The 13,599-nt window shown below is 41.4% G+C and overlaps 1 protein-coding gene across 7 annotated transcripts in view; it reads left to right on the plus strand.

Moving 5' to 3' along the window:
- birc6 (baculoviral IAP repeat containing 6) overlaps window positions 1-13,599 on the plus strand; it is a 101,729-nt gene that overhangs the window by 14,612 nt on the left and 73,518 nt on the right. For all 7 annotated transcript variants that reach the window (XM_067475930.1, XM_067475878.1, XM_067475905.1 and 4 more), the window contains exons 5-22: window positions 580-691; window positions 850-932; window positions 1,039-1,264; window positions 1,366-1,535; window positions 3,402-3,460; window positions 3,650-5,311; window positions 8,213-8,362; window positions 8,444-8,669; window positions 9,313-9,473; window positions 9,695-9,826; window positions 10,592-10,723; window positions 10,847-11,013; window positions 11,162-11,295; window positions 11,605-11,766; window positions 11,850-11,981; window positions 12,409-12,506; window positions 12,628-12,775; window positions 12,927-13,060. In XM_067475930.1, coding sequence (XP_067332031.1) covers window positions 580-691; window positions 850-932; window positions 1,039-1,264; window positions 1,366-1,535; window positions 3,402-3,460; window positions 3,650-5,311; window positions 8,213-8,362; window positions 8,444-8,669; window positions 9,313-9,473; window positions 9,695-9,826; window positions 10,592-10,723; window positions 10,847-11,013; window positions 11,162-11,295; window positions 11,605-11,766; window positions 11,850-11,981; window positions 12,409-12,506; window positions 12,628-12,775; window positions 12,927-13,060 — 4,088 coding nt within the window. The remainder of the gene's footprint in view (window positions 1-579; window positions 692-849; window positions 933-1,038; window positions 1,265-1,365; window positions 1,536-3,401; window positions 3,461-3,649; window positions 5,312-8,212; window positions 8,363-8,443; window positions 8,670-9,312; window positions 9,474-9,694; window positions 9,827-10,591; window positions 10,724-10,846; window positions 11,014-11,161; window positions 11,296-11,604; window positions 11,767-11,849; window positions 11,982-12,408; window positions 12,507-12,627; window positions 12,776-12,926; window positions 13,061-13,599) is intronic.

Genomic DNA, 13,599 nt, shown 5'->3' on the forward strand with positions numbered 1-13,599 from the left:
ATATAAAAGCTCAAAAGGAAGCAGGGACTGAGGGCAGTGTAGATAGATAGATGAAATGTGTATCAAAAGAAATGTTGCAACCTTTGTTGAAAAACAGGAGAGGACATCAATAATTCTATTAACTGATATGAAAACAAATTATGCCTTTATGCCACTGAGGTAACTTACTGAGCTGTCACTTGTACCTGTTGTCCTGTATTAAGAATGTTTGGATTCAAAGTGATTTGTGTGTGTGTGTGTGAATCCACCACGTCAAGCACGATGCCAGCTGTGCTTCTCTAGCTGAAGGCTAAAATTCAGTTATAAATCTTTTATGGTTAATGCCCGTTTTAGACTAGTTACATGGAGCAAGAATGAGCCATGTGGGCCAGGACGTATTTATTTAATCCACTATTATGTCAGATAAAATTACCAAAAGCGTTAAAACAAAAGCTACTTACATTTTATCATTTATTAAGGATCTTTTTCATGAATTCTGTTTGCTGAGTGATATGAGCGCACATGATCTATCATGTGAAAAATGTAGAGTGAAACATTTCATGGTAGTATGCAGAAAACTGTGCATGTTGTACTTCACAGATCTTTGATGTACAGCGAGGCCAACAGGAGGGAGACGTTTACTTCGTGGCCACATGCTGGATACAGGTGGGCTCAGCCTGATCCAATGGCTCAAGCAGGGTTTTACCACCAGGTAGGCTCTCAATTTACCCATATTTTACTTTCCCAGTATTTGCATGCAGTCAAAGAGCTGTTTAACCAAAGTTTGTCTGTGCTTTTCCACTTGCTGGATGATAAAACGGATATAGCTGTGTAAGTGTAAGCGCTGAGAATCCCCCTGTATTTCCACAGCCTGCCTCAACAGGAGATGACAGAGCCATGTGTTTCACCTGCAGTGTGTGTCTGGTCTGTTGGGAACCTACAGATGAGCCATGGTTAGTGCAGATCATTAATTATGCATTGATATGAAAAGGGTTAAAGGCTGTTACTTAAAAATATCTTGCTGTACTCTAATGCCCAGCATTTCTCTATTACTCCCAGGTCAGAACATGAGCGACATTCTCCCAATTGTCCATTTGTGAAGGGTGAACACACACAGAATGTTCCGCTTTCAGTGACACTGGCAACGAGCCCTGCTCAGTTTCCCAACAGCCCCGACAATTCAGACAAGATCGCCTGTTATGGCTTTGGCAGCTGCCCACAGTTCATGGCTGCTGCTACCAAGAGGGGCAAGGTGTGCATCTGGGATGTCTCCAAAATGATGAAGGTCAGAGCAGTGAAGTGTGAATACACGAGGCTTAGTTATCTGTAATCAGCTTTTAAATATTAAATTGACGCCAGATTGAAGGGTATAATTTTTGTGAACAGGTGCACTTGAAGTTTGACATAAACCCATACGACCCAGCCATCCTGAGGCAGCTAATCCTGTGCGGTTGTGACCAGAGCCAGCAGACGCTAACAGAGTCTCGAAGACCAACTCTGGCCTGGCTAGAGGAGTCGTCCTCCTGCTCTGACCTACCCAAGCTAGAGGGAGACAGGTGAACACATTCTTAATGTTTATGTATTTTTACGTATGTAAATGTATGTACGCATGTAAAAGGAGAAGGATTTATTGGGTAACGGATTCTGGATACATAAAACTTTTTTTGAGTCATCTTTTTTTCATGTTCAGTTGGAAAGAAAAATCTGACGGAGTTAAAAAAAACAAAAAACAAAACATTTTTTGGCCATAAGAATTTGAAGAGAGATGAGGTCTCTCACTGTTATTGACAAATAGCGGTTTGTCAATGGTCAATGCTAAAAACAAATGAGAGAAAAATATGCTCCGCTTAAATGAACATTCAATAAACATTGAAAATACAATTTAAGTACTTTGTTTCAAATCTACTGATTTACCTGTATGATCATTTTGGACATGTAGTGTTTAAAGCTATTGAGTTGTGTTGTGTTCTACTCATAGTAGTTTCTGTTACTTATCTTATCACTTACTCACTCTGTTTCATACCAAACGTTATCTCCTTCATGAAGTGAGGATTTATTGTAAAACTGTTGGATTAAACTAACTTACTTTTAGCTGTAGGTGTCCTTAAAAAAAAAAACTGAGAAATGAGTGCAAATTACTTTTGTTCTACAACATAAAGTACTATACAACAACATAGAATAATGAAAGATTAAGTTTAGAGATTCTGAAATTTCATTATGAATTTGTAATCATTTGCATCCAAAAAAACTATTCCCAGCACTTAATTTTTTTTCCCATTTTGTTATGTTACAACCTTATTTTAAAATGGATCTAATTCATTATTTTCTACAGTTGTACAAACAATACCCTATAATTAACAATGTGAAAGACGTTTGAAATCTTTGCAAATTTATTAAAAAGAAAAAAAGAAAAGAATCATATATACATAAGTACATAAGTATTCATGGCCTTTGCCATGACACTCGCAATTGAGCTCTGGTTCATCCTGTTTCCAACACTTATCCTTGCGATGTTGCTACAACTTGATTGAAATCCACCTGTGTGAAATTCAGTTGATTGGACATGATTTGGAAAAGCATGCACCTGTCTATATAATGTCCCACAGTCAGAGCACAAACGAAGCCATGAACACCAAGGAATTGTCTGTAGAGGTTTCTGTACCCTTTTCCAGGTCTGTGCCTCGATACAATCCTGTCTCAGTGGTCACGGGACAATTCCAATTTGTTTTTTATTTGTAATAATTTTGATTTCAAACAAACTTCTATTATATTTGTCATTATGTGGCATTATTTGTAGAATTTTGAGGAAAATGATAAATTTGACCCATTTTGGAATAAAGCTGTACCATATCAAAATGAAGTTGGAAGGAGTTGGGGGCTGGGAATACTTTCTGGATGCACTGTACTTTGAATGTATCAATCTGAGTCCTGTATCGTGTACAGAACCAAACAGTGAGCTGGCCGAATCAATAAACCACTAATCTCATATCGCAATTAAATTTAAATAATTTAAACAATTGTTAGCCAAACAAATGATGTGCAGCTAACCCATTCTAACCACTCTATCAGGCACAGGTAAAAACTAAACAGCAACATCGCTGGTGGTCAGCAAAAACAAGATTTTCAGTAGGTCTTAAGTTACTCAGACATTAAACAAGATTTATTATAAGGCATTAATCTCAGTATAATTGCTATATTCGCCTGATGCCGGTAATGAATAATTCTTCAGTTTTATGATCATTAAGCCATCAAATAATTACATAAAACAACAAAATTGCCCAACAAAGAGTTGCTGTGACTGGAAAGGCAGTGGTCATGTGCCACTTAGCTCTTCATACTCTGGAGGAACCCTGTGTGTGGATAACAGTTCTTTGTTTGTTTTATCATAGTATTAATGTTTCTTTAATCTGCATCTCTTCCAGTGATGATCAGCTGGAGGACTCAGACAGTGATGACCATTCCCGGTCAGAATCGGTAACAGGTATGTACTCTTTGAATTAATGATCTTGTAAGGTCTGGTCATGCCCTTTTGGTTACATTTGAAGTGAACATAGCCGAAGTCTTGTTAACACTCTAAGCCTTCTCGTTCAAATAAGTGCTTTCCATCAATGGTGACATGTTGTACTTCAGAAAGGAAGAATTTCAGCCCCCTTCGCTTGTTCTGTTTCAGGCCAGCCACCTCAGTGGGAGAGCATGGATGTAAGCCTAGGAGTGACTGCGTTGAGTGTGCTCCAGCAACCAGAGAAGCTTCAGTGGGAGGTGGTGGCTAGTGTGCTGGAGGACACGGTCAAGGACCTGGAGGAGCTGGGTGCCAACCCATCCTTAAGCCAAACCAAGACCCACAGACAGGCCAAAGCCAAAGACAAGGTCCTGGAGCACCATAACATTCCCTTTCCCTGCCTGCTGGCTGGAGGCCTGCTCAGTTATCGCTCAGCGTCCAGCACCCCAATGGCAGGACCCTCAAGCACAACTACAGCTGCAACACGCAGGACCACAGATGGTCCCCTTAGGACTCGTGGCCCCGAGCCGTTCCACCCCGGGCCTTTACAGGACCATGGCCCCATGGAGATGGAGACTTGCAACCCCCAGACTGCAGTGCAGGAGCAGGGGTTCTCTAATCTAGCAGGTTCTCAACCTCCAAGCCCATCTACTGTGCAGGCCACACGCAGGACTATACCTGTGCTGCTGCTGTACAGTATCAGAGAAGTGGATGACAAATCCACAGGGCAGGTTTTTGCTCAAATGAACAACCTTATGAGCAAGGGGCTTCATGAGGAAGGCTTTACTGTGCCACAGATAATAGAGATGGAGTTTGACACGCATGAGCAATTACTTCTTCAGGACCCCCCAATAACCTACATCCAGCAGTTTGCTGATGCAGCAACTAATTTAGCAGGATTAGATGGCCACATAGACAAATGGAGCACTCTGGCTGCAGGGACTGTCTCCACTCCTCCTCGACCTGGATCACTAGTTCAGTGTTTAAGGCTGCCTAAACAGCTGGAAGATGAAAATCTTTATATAGACTCGATCACACCTTGCTGGGATGGTGTGCACCTTCTTGTCTGCCTGCAGCCCAGCGTCACGGAATCTCTGAGTGCAACAAACCATGTGGAAGCGCTCAACAATCTCAACCGTCTGCATTCTGCCCTCTGCAGCCAGCGAAAAGGAGATCCAGTGGCCAACGGGGTAGAGGGCCACCATCAAGGGGGATCACCACCTCAGACACCCCTCATCTTGCCACCAGGAGACCAGCAGCAACAACAGCAGCCGAGGTCACTGAATGGTGGGAGTGGAGGGGGTTATCTTGCACTATATAAGCTCAACTACTCTACCCGTATTGTCACCTTGGATGAGGAACCGGTGAAGGTGCAGCAGATCTGGGACCCTTGTGATGCCATCACCTCTCTTATATTGCTTCCTCCCGATGTGCTAGATAGCAGGGAAGATGACAGTGAAGAGACTCCTGAGGAGACTCTTCCATCTGCGCCAAAAAATGGCTCGTCTGCAATTGGCATGGGCCTCGATGGCACTGCTGGCTCTGGAACAGGGACTGCATGTGGTGCAGCCACAACCAGCAGCAGTGCTACTGTTACCAATCCCTCCACCTCTGCTGCCAGCTATAAAGAGTGTAAGCGATTAGAGGTTCCAGGCCTCGGCCACCTAGTGATGACCACACGGGCTGGGTACGTTATGATTATGGACCTGTCTGCATTGGAGGTTCTGGCTAAGGTAGAGCCACCTAAGAAGGAGGGGTCAGCAGAGGAGACGGACCCCTTTGTATCTGTTACCTATTGCTCTGGGACCGACCGTCTTTGTGCCTGCACAAAAGGTGTGTAGTTTTATATGTTGTTGTTTTTTTTTTTTTTTTAAACTCCTGCACTTGATGACTGCTTGCATGGACAGATTAGCTTTAATCGGCCCTGATGGGTTTGTTTTAGTTTATATGCAGTTAATATTTAAATTTTTGTTTTCTGCTGTTTTCAAGAATTACTTTGGGACTTAGGTGTTACTTTAATACATGTTTTCATTTTCAGTAATCCCAAGAAAAATCTCAAGCATGACTATAACTAACTGTAAGCTTTATTAAAGAGGAAGGTTTTAAGCCTAGACTTAAAAGTATAGAGGGTGTCTGCTTCCCGAATCTGAACTGGAAGCTGGTTCCACAGGAGAGGACCTTGATAGCTAAAGGTTCTGCCTCCCATTCTACCTTTGGAAATTATGGGAACCACAAGTAGGCCTGCATTCTGAGATCGAAGTGGTTTACTGGAATGATGTGGTGCTATGAAATCTTTTAGATATGATGGAGCCTGACTGTTTAGAGCTTTATATGTAAGAAAAAATGTTATAAATTCTATTTTAGCTTTTATGGGAGGCCTGTGGAGAGAAGCTAGTCAATATGATCTCTCTTGCTAGTTCCAGTCAGCACTCTTGCTGCAGCATTTTGGATTAATTGCAGGCTCTTTAGGGAGTTACTGGGGCATCCTGAAAGTAGGGAATTACAGTAGTCCAACCTAGAAGTAACAAATGCATGGACCAGTTTTTTGGCATCACTTTCAGACAGGATGCTCCTAATCAATGTTCCTAGGCGGAAGAAGGCTGTTCAGGAGAAGAAAGAAAGCTTAATAATTCCCTTAAGCTGTGGGACACTGCAGTTTTAGGAAGTGTCCTTAAGAGATGAGGTATTGCTGGATTTGTTGGACTATTTTCATCTGCACATAATCCAAATTTGGTGCTAAGTTGTTGAAAATCATGTGTTTGTGTTCATAACAATGAAGAAACATGTCATCCTCTGCAAAATTGTCAATCCCTCATGTATTTTACACTTTTTTAATTACAATTGAGTATTGTAAAGAAGAGTACATTATACTCATATTTTGTGAATTAGAAGATTGATTAGAAGTGGGACACTGAGAGGACTGAAGAGAGTAGACAGGAGTACAGGAAGATGCAGCATAAGGTGACGGTAGAGGTGGCAAAGGCCAAACAAAGAGCATATAAGGACTTGTATGTTAGGTTGGACACTAAAGAGGGAGAGGTGGATTTGTACAGGTTGGCCAGACAAAGAGATAGAGATGGGAAGGATGTGCAGCAGGTTAGTGTGATTAAAGATAAGGATGGAAATGTATTGACAGGTGCCAGGAGTGTGATGGGAAGGTTCTGACTAGTTTGTTTAACAAGATCTTGGAGAGTGAGAGGATGCTGAGGACTGGAGGAGAAGTGTACTGGTGCCCAATTTTTAAGAACAAGGGAGATGTGCAGAACTGTGGCAACTACAGATGAATAAAGCTGATGAGCCAAATAATGAAGTTGTGGGAAAGAGTAGTGGAAGCTCGGCTAAGGGCAAAGGTGAACATTTGTGAGCAGCAATATGGTTTCATGCCTAGAAAGAGTCCAACAGATGCAGTATTTGCTTTGAGGATGCTGATGAAGTACAGAGAAGGTCAGAGTGAGTTGCATTGTGTCTTCGTAGATTTAGATAAAGTGTATGACAGGGTGCCGAGAGAGGAGCTGTGGTATTGTATGAGGACGTCTGGAGTGGCAGAGAAGTATGTTAGAGTGGTGCAGGACATGTATGAGAGCTGTAAGACAGTGGTGAGGTGCTGTAGGTGTGACAGAGAAGTTCAAGGTGCAGGTGGGTCTGCATCAAGAATCAGCTCTGAGCCCCTTCTTGTTTGCTCTGGTGATGGACAGACTGACAGATGAAGTTAGACAAGAATATTCATGGACTATGATGTTTGCAGATGACATTGTTACCAGAGGTGGAGATATCACAGCTTAAGATGTTGAGGTTCTCTTTGGGAGACCCCTGAAAGGGAACAGCTGAAAGAAAAGGAAAATGAATAACACAGGGCAATTTTAAAAATGGTTAAAGATCTGTTCACAGAGCTGCCTATTTTTTACATCCACACACACACACACACACACACACACACACACACACACACACACACACACACACACACACACACACACACACACACACACACACACACACACACACACACACCAGTGATGGCAGCTGCCGTGCAAGGTGGTCACCTGACTTACTGGGAGCAACTTGGGCTTCTTTGTCTTGTCCAGGGACATGTAGCCAGGAGGAATCAGTTAAATCACTTACCTTGTGATTTATGGATCACTGCTCTACCAACTGAGCTTCTATCATCCCTTAATTTGAAAATTATTATCCTCCAATAGTAACTAAAAATTGTTAATTGGTTTATTTTTGTGCATTTTGTTGGATGCACAAATCTTTATTACCAATGTCCACCGCCATGATTATTGATATCAAATGTTTAGTTGGTTTCAAATTGTTACAAAAACAATTTTGTTTGTACTCATTTTGTTTGGACTCATTTAGCATGAAGATTTAAAAACAAATAAATTGTAGGTTAAGCTAATTGCTTTCCAGCAAATCTCAAGTAGACACAATATACAGTACAATACTGCACTACATTAAGCACTGAAAGCATTGACTCAGTAAGATCAAATTAATTTCAGCTACTACTCCATGCTCTGTCAATGCACACACACACACACACACACACACACACACACACACACACAGTTCACACAGTTCACACTGTTTCTCCCTTTAACCTTGTTAAAACTTGTTGTTGCTGCTGAATGTTTTTAATATGTTTACTGCATTCATACATTGTAGTGATTCAGCACCTTCATGCCAGAGATCTTTACTTATAGATGTTCTTTTTAATTGTGGTCTCCTCTCAAGGTGGAGAACTTCATTTCCTTCAAATTGGAGGTGTGTGTGACGATATAGACGATGGAGACATGTTTATTGATGGCCCCCTTTCTAAAGGGGCTGAACTGCTGCTTGAGGGGGCTAAGCCATCCTCCAACCCTTCCAGCCCTGGGATCACAGGTATTTAATTAGGCTAAATCAACTGTGGAGAATTGATAACTTATCATAGCACATGGTTTGATGGTACCACACTTTGTCCAGGAGTAGACCTCCTGGTGGACCAACCGCTGACCACGGAGAGCCTGATGTCACTGGTGGAGCTGACACGCTTCGAGACATTGACTCCACGCTTCTCAGCGACAGTGCCACCATGTTGGGTGGAGGTGCAGCAAGAGCAACAGCAGCGACGCCACCCACAGCACCTTCACCAGCAGCACCATGGAGATGCAGCCCAGCACACCCGCACCTGGAAGCTTCAGAGTGATAGGTATCTTTAAATGCTTAATATTTGAATACTTGAAAAGTGATAGAAAGACATTTGAGTGTTCTTCCTATTATGAGTCATCTAGAGTTATTTAGTTCAGGGGTTTTTGAACTGTTGAGCATGCTTCCCTAGAGCGGCAAAGATACAGCGTGACTGAAACTGACAGGTGCCAGCTGCTGTACAGTAGCTTAGTTCCTGATAACCTGCATCTGTAGTAACTGGCTGTGACACAGACAGGTCATAGTGGCGACTTAGAAGGTACTACGAGGGAACAATAATGCCCATCTGCCACGATTCCCTTTTTGTTATTCTGTAAACACTCAGACTTAATAGTTTACATGGCCAAACATTTGAACATTGTTACAACTAAGCAACTAATGCAGTGTGCATAGAGCAAATAGCAAAATGATCATTTGTAGACCCTGTATCTGGTTTAGTTGCATTTAGAATTCCTGGTAAATAAATGGCCATAAATCTGCTAGACAATCACTCAATAGAAAGACTTCTTGGAACAAAACTTGCTTGAAAATCATTAGATTTTGTCTGGAATCCACTGGCACTGTGCAAGCAGGAACAGCTTGTTGTTGTTGTTGTTGTTGTTGTTGTTCTGGGAGTGTAAAGATAAAACCCTGTGTTCTCTCTGCAGCTCCAGCTGGGATGAGCATGTATTTGAGCTGGTTCTCCCCAAAGCCTGCATGGTGGGTCATGTGGACTTTAAGTTTGTCCTTAATGCCAACATCGTCAACATTCCTCAGATCCAGGTGACTTTACTAAAGAACAAAGCACCTGGGCTGGGAAAAGTCAGCGGTAAGGACTCTACTTGGACCTTGGTATCTAAGGAAATATTTGACTCAGATTCATAAATCTGAAATAATTCTCTAAATCTGTTTGTTTTCATTGTCTGCTTAATTAAACTAATATGCTTTAATTGACTCCGCAAGTTTATTACATATTGTGTTCTTGACAGGTGGAACTGAGAAGTGGAAAAGCTATCTGTGTCTAAATGTTTTCTCTCATGTCTTCAACAGACACGGCAGTGGACAGACAGATCTCCTTTCCCCTCTCCCATGTCCTCCATGCCAGTGTGGAGAGGAATGGTCAGCCTCTAGTGCAAGACTTCACAGAGGATATCCAGTTCATGGACATAGAGGAGACATCAGGTAAATCTTTAAAACTGCTTAGTTTTAGATGTTTTTTTTTATTTTTTTAAAGTTACAAGCTCCTATTGCAGACATGCACTGCTTACTATTAATCTTAGTCCACCTGAATAAGTCACCTTTATGTCAGCAATTTATTGTACTACAATAAAAAATTTTCATAAACAATTATAAATTAATTTACCAGAAAAAAGTGTAAGACTAAAATGAGTTGCCACTAAGTTACCACTATGACCTTTGTGTGTCACAGCCAGTTACTACAGGTAACTGGCTGTATCTGCCTTTTTCCAACGATGGTAATTAAATCAATTTTTAAAGTCACCATTGAAGGAAACACACACATTGTTGTTGGAAAAAGATGCTGAAAAGGCAAATTGAGACATTAGTTTACAGCAGCTGCAAATGACTTCAGAACATGGTAGAATACAGTGATAAATGTGTTCTTTGAAATGGGTATGTAGACCACATTATGAGATACCCAAGATTTCAAAGAAGTTAATACTGCACTCGATTTGAAAATCGAAAGTCTTGTATCTGCACTCGTCACTGTATTTAATGTGCTTAAAATACAAAGAGCGATTCCGAGCACCAGTCTTTTATTAACATTGAGCACAAAGGATTGGGATTGAAAAGTTTTCCTTATGTTGATACTTGTGCAACAGGTGGCCTGACAAAATTGTAAAAACACACTTTTACAATACATCTTTTAGGAGTGAAGGTTCTGAAACTGTTAAATATGTGTATTTTTCACCCATTTGTTTGTTGTAGGGTCTGTTCTTTGTCCATTCCTAGAGGATCACAGGGAGGACATCCTGTGTGGTCCAGTATGGTTGGCCAGTGGGCTGGACCTCTCTGGCCATGCTGGCATGCTTAGTCTCACCAGCCCCAAACTGGTCAAAGGTAAAAACAATCATATCTAGCAAATCTGTGACGGCTCATTGTTTGACTACGACATATCTATCCATCAAATTGTGAGTGCTTTAGTGATATATATTTATTATTATGATCCTTCCTTTTCTGCAGGCATGGCAGGAGGAAAGTATCGCTCTTTCCTGGTTCACATTAAAGCAGTAAGTGATAAGAGCATGGATGAGAGCCCCCGGCCTGTAATGAGAGTGCCCACTGCCAAGCCCCAGGGTACTAAATCCCACTCATTGTCCACCCTGCTGCAACGTGCACAGGCCTCCAAGGTACAAGTTTGCAATCTTCATTTTTTCCACTGTAAGGTGCAGGATAATAAACTGTGCATATTTGATTAGAAAAATCTCTAATTTTACACTAAGCATTGCCTAATGTGACCAGTGTTCTTTACACACATGTCGATTTGTGTGCGTGCAGGAGAAAGTGTCTGCAGTGAAAACAGAAACAACAGCATCTTCGAAGAAAGCAGAGAACCTGCGAGGCTGTGACCTACTGCAAGAAGTTTCAGTCACAATCAGGAGATTTGAAAAGTCTTCGATACCCAAAGAAAGGTTAAACCCTTGCAGGATGGGCCATTGGATTATTTTGAGTGCTATGAAATATTTGTCCTAATGAGCGTTTTACATTATGGTAATAGTAAAATCAAAACTGCAGCAGCCAAACAGGTCTAATAGAGGAGCTTAGTTAAGTATAAAAGAATAAAAAAATAAAACATTTTTGCTGCCTTGTACCTCACTTGTAAGTCGCTTTGGATAAAAGCGTCTGCTAAATGTAAAATGTAATGTATAAAAGTAAGGCATCAGTCAAATAATGATGTGTGTTAATGATTACTGTGACTATCTTTTCTCATTGTGTTTCAGGGTCCAACGCTGTGCCATGCTGCAGTTCCCAGACTTCCATGAGAAGTTGCTGGATGCGCTGTGTCGGCGGCCAGAGAACAACCCGACCACTGAACATGCACAGAGCCTTATCCTGGATGTCCTGTGCTGGCTGGCTGGAGTTTTCTCCAATGGACCCTGCAGGTAGATCTAAGCTTGAGCACACAGCCAATAAACCTGAATCATACATCTACTTCTACTAATAAAGCAATTTTTTTTTTTTTTAGCCTAAAAGAAGGAAAGGAGGCACTGCTTATGAAAACCAGGGTGCGGCTAATGGATATTGTGCGGGTGTGTTTCTTCGAGGCTGGCCGGAGCATAGCGCACAAGTGTGCTCGTTTTCTTGCACTATGTATTAGGTGAGTAACATGTGCGATTTCATCTCTTTGTAGCCATGTAAACTTTAAGATTCTGTGCACAAAGCTTTATGTAGCCTTTTTTTCCTTAAGGTTATAATGAATTAAGAGAAGAGTCCTACCTGAATCATGAAGTTAAATGAATAAAGCGCAAAAAAACCAAACAAAAAAACAGCGCAGGTCAGGTCAAAACAACTCCCAAACTTCTGGACCGATTGTCTCAACCAGGTGTCTTTCTGAGGACGTCACTTCCAGAGTTTATCTAAATACATTATTAATTAACCATCTTGATTCAGGAACTGATGATGGCCAAACCTTTTTCTTTTTTTCTTTTTTTTTGAGTCGCTGAGCTCTGGATTTGTCTTGATCACATGTGCATTTTGTGCATATGGAGATAAGTAAATAAACACAGTTTTATTTTTTGCTTCAGCAATGGAAAAGGAGACCCAAGCCAGCAGGGTTTTGGTGCAAGTCTTTTGACTTCTCTGCTAGACAATATGCCTTACTTGCCTGCAGCAGCAACAGGTGGTAAGTAACTACTGCACCACATACTGTATGTGCTACATAAATATACACCTCCTTTACTTGGTTTCTATTCTGTGACTCAACAATATTATCTTCTTACCTCTTTTCCTTCTGTCATCTTCAGGCTCAGTTTTCTGGTACTTTGTGTTGCTGAACTATGTGAAGGAGGAGGACCTAGCAGGCTGCAGCACTGCCTGCGCATCTCTGCTCACTGCCATCTCGAGACAGTTGCAGGACCGCCTAACCCCACTAGAGGCCCTGCTGCAGACCAGGTACAGGTGCACTATTTTGAAATATGTGCTTATGGCTATGTAGCCCTTATAAACACCCATTTATTGTATGGCTGAAGCGATTTGTAGAGATGAGTGAGGTTTATTGGAAACACAAACCTCTCCTCTCCGGGTACTGTCCCCTTTACGCTAGGTATGGCCTGTACAGCTCTCCGTTTGACCCTGTGCTCTTTGACCTGGAAGTCAGTGGTTCCTCCTGTAAGAATGCCTTCAACAGCAGCATTGGAGTCCAGTCGGATGAGATTGACCTCTCTGACATTCTTTCAGGTCTGCCACATGCTACAACCTTGTTACTGTTGACTTTTTCAATATTACAATAACAATTTTAATGCAGAGTGCTAATAGATGCAACACTAAATGTGGACTACAGTATGTTTATTCTTATTTGTCCTTTCTTGAGGTGATTTAATGTTAATCACCTAGATGTAAAATGATCTTCAGTTTATTCTGACATGCTCAAATAATATGAATGTAAACACCCTCATATTATTACTGAATATCAGCAGGTCACTGTTTGCTGGACATAATTTAGCAAAGCAACAGCAGCATAATTTTATTTCTCTACTAATTAAACATTTCAACATTTTCTGGAGCTACAATGAGACTTAAAAACAATCCTCCGTGCTGCTTCCAGCTTTCTATCTCCCTGCTTATGGAAGTTGTTAACCTGCACCACATTGGTTAAAGAGTCCTCAAACTGTAACCTCAACACAGATCCAGAACCGTTTATACTTGTGCTTAAGACGCTCTCCACTCTTTACAGTATTCTTCTAAATATTAGGTGTCGCTGCTGAGAAAAACATGAT

Source organism: Channa argus, chromosome 1 (assembly GCF_033026475.1).
Source record: "Channa argus isolate prfri chromosome 1, Channa argus male v1.0, whole genome shotgun sequence".
NCBI classification, from domain to species: Eukaryota; Metazoa; Chordata; class Actinopteri; order Anabantiformes; family Channidae; genus Channa; species Channa argus.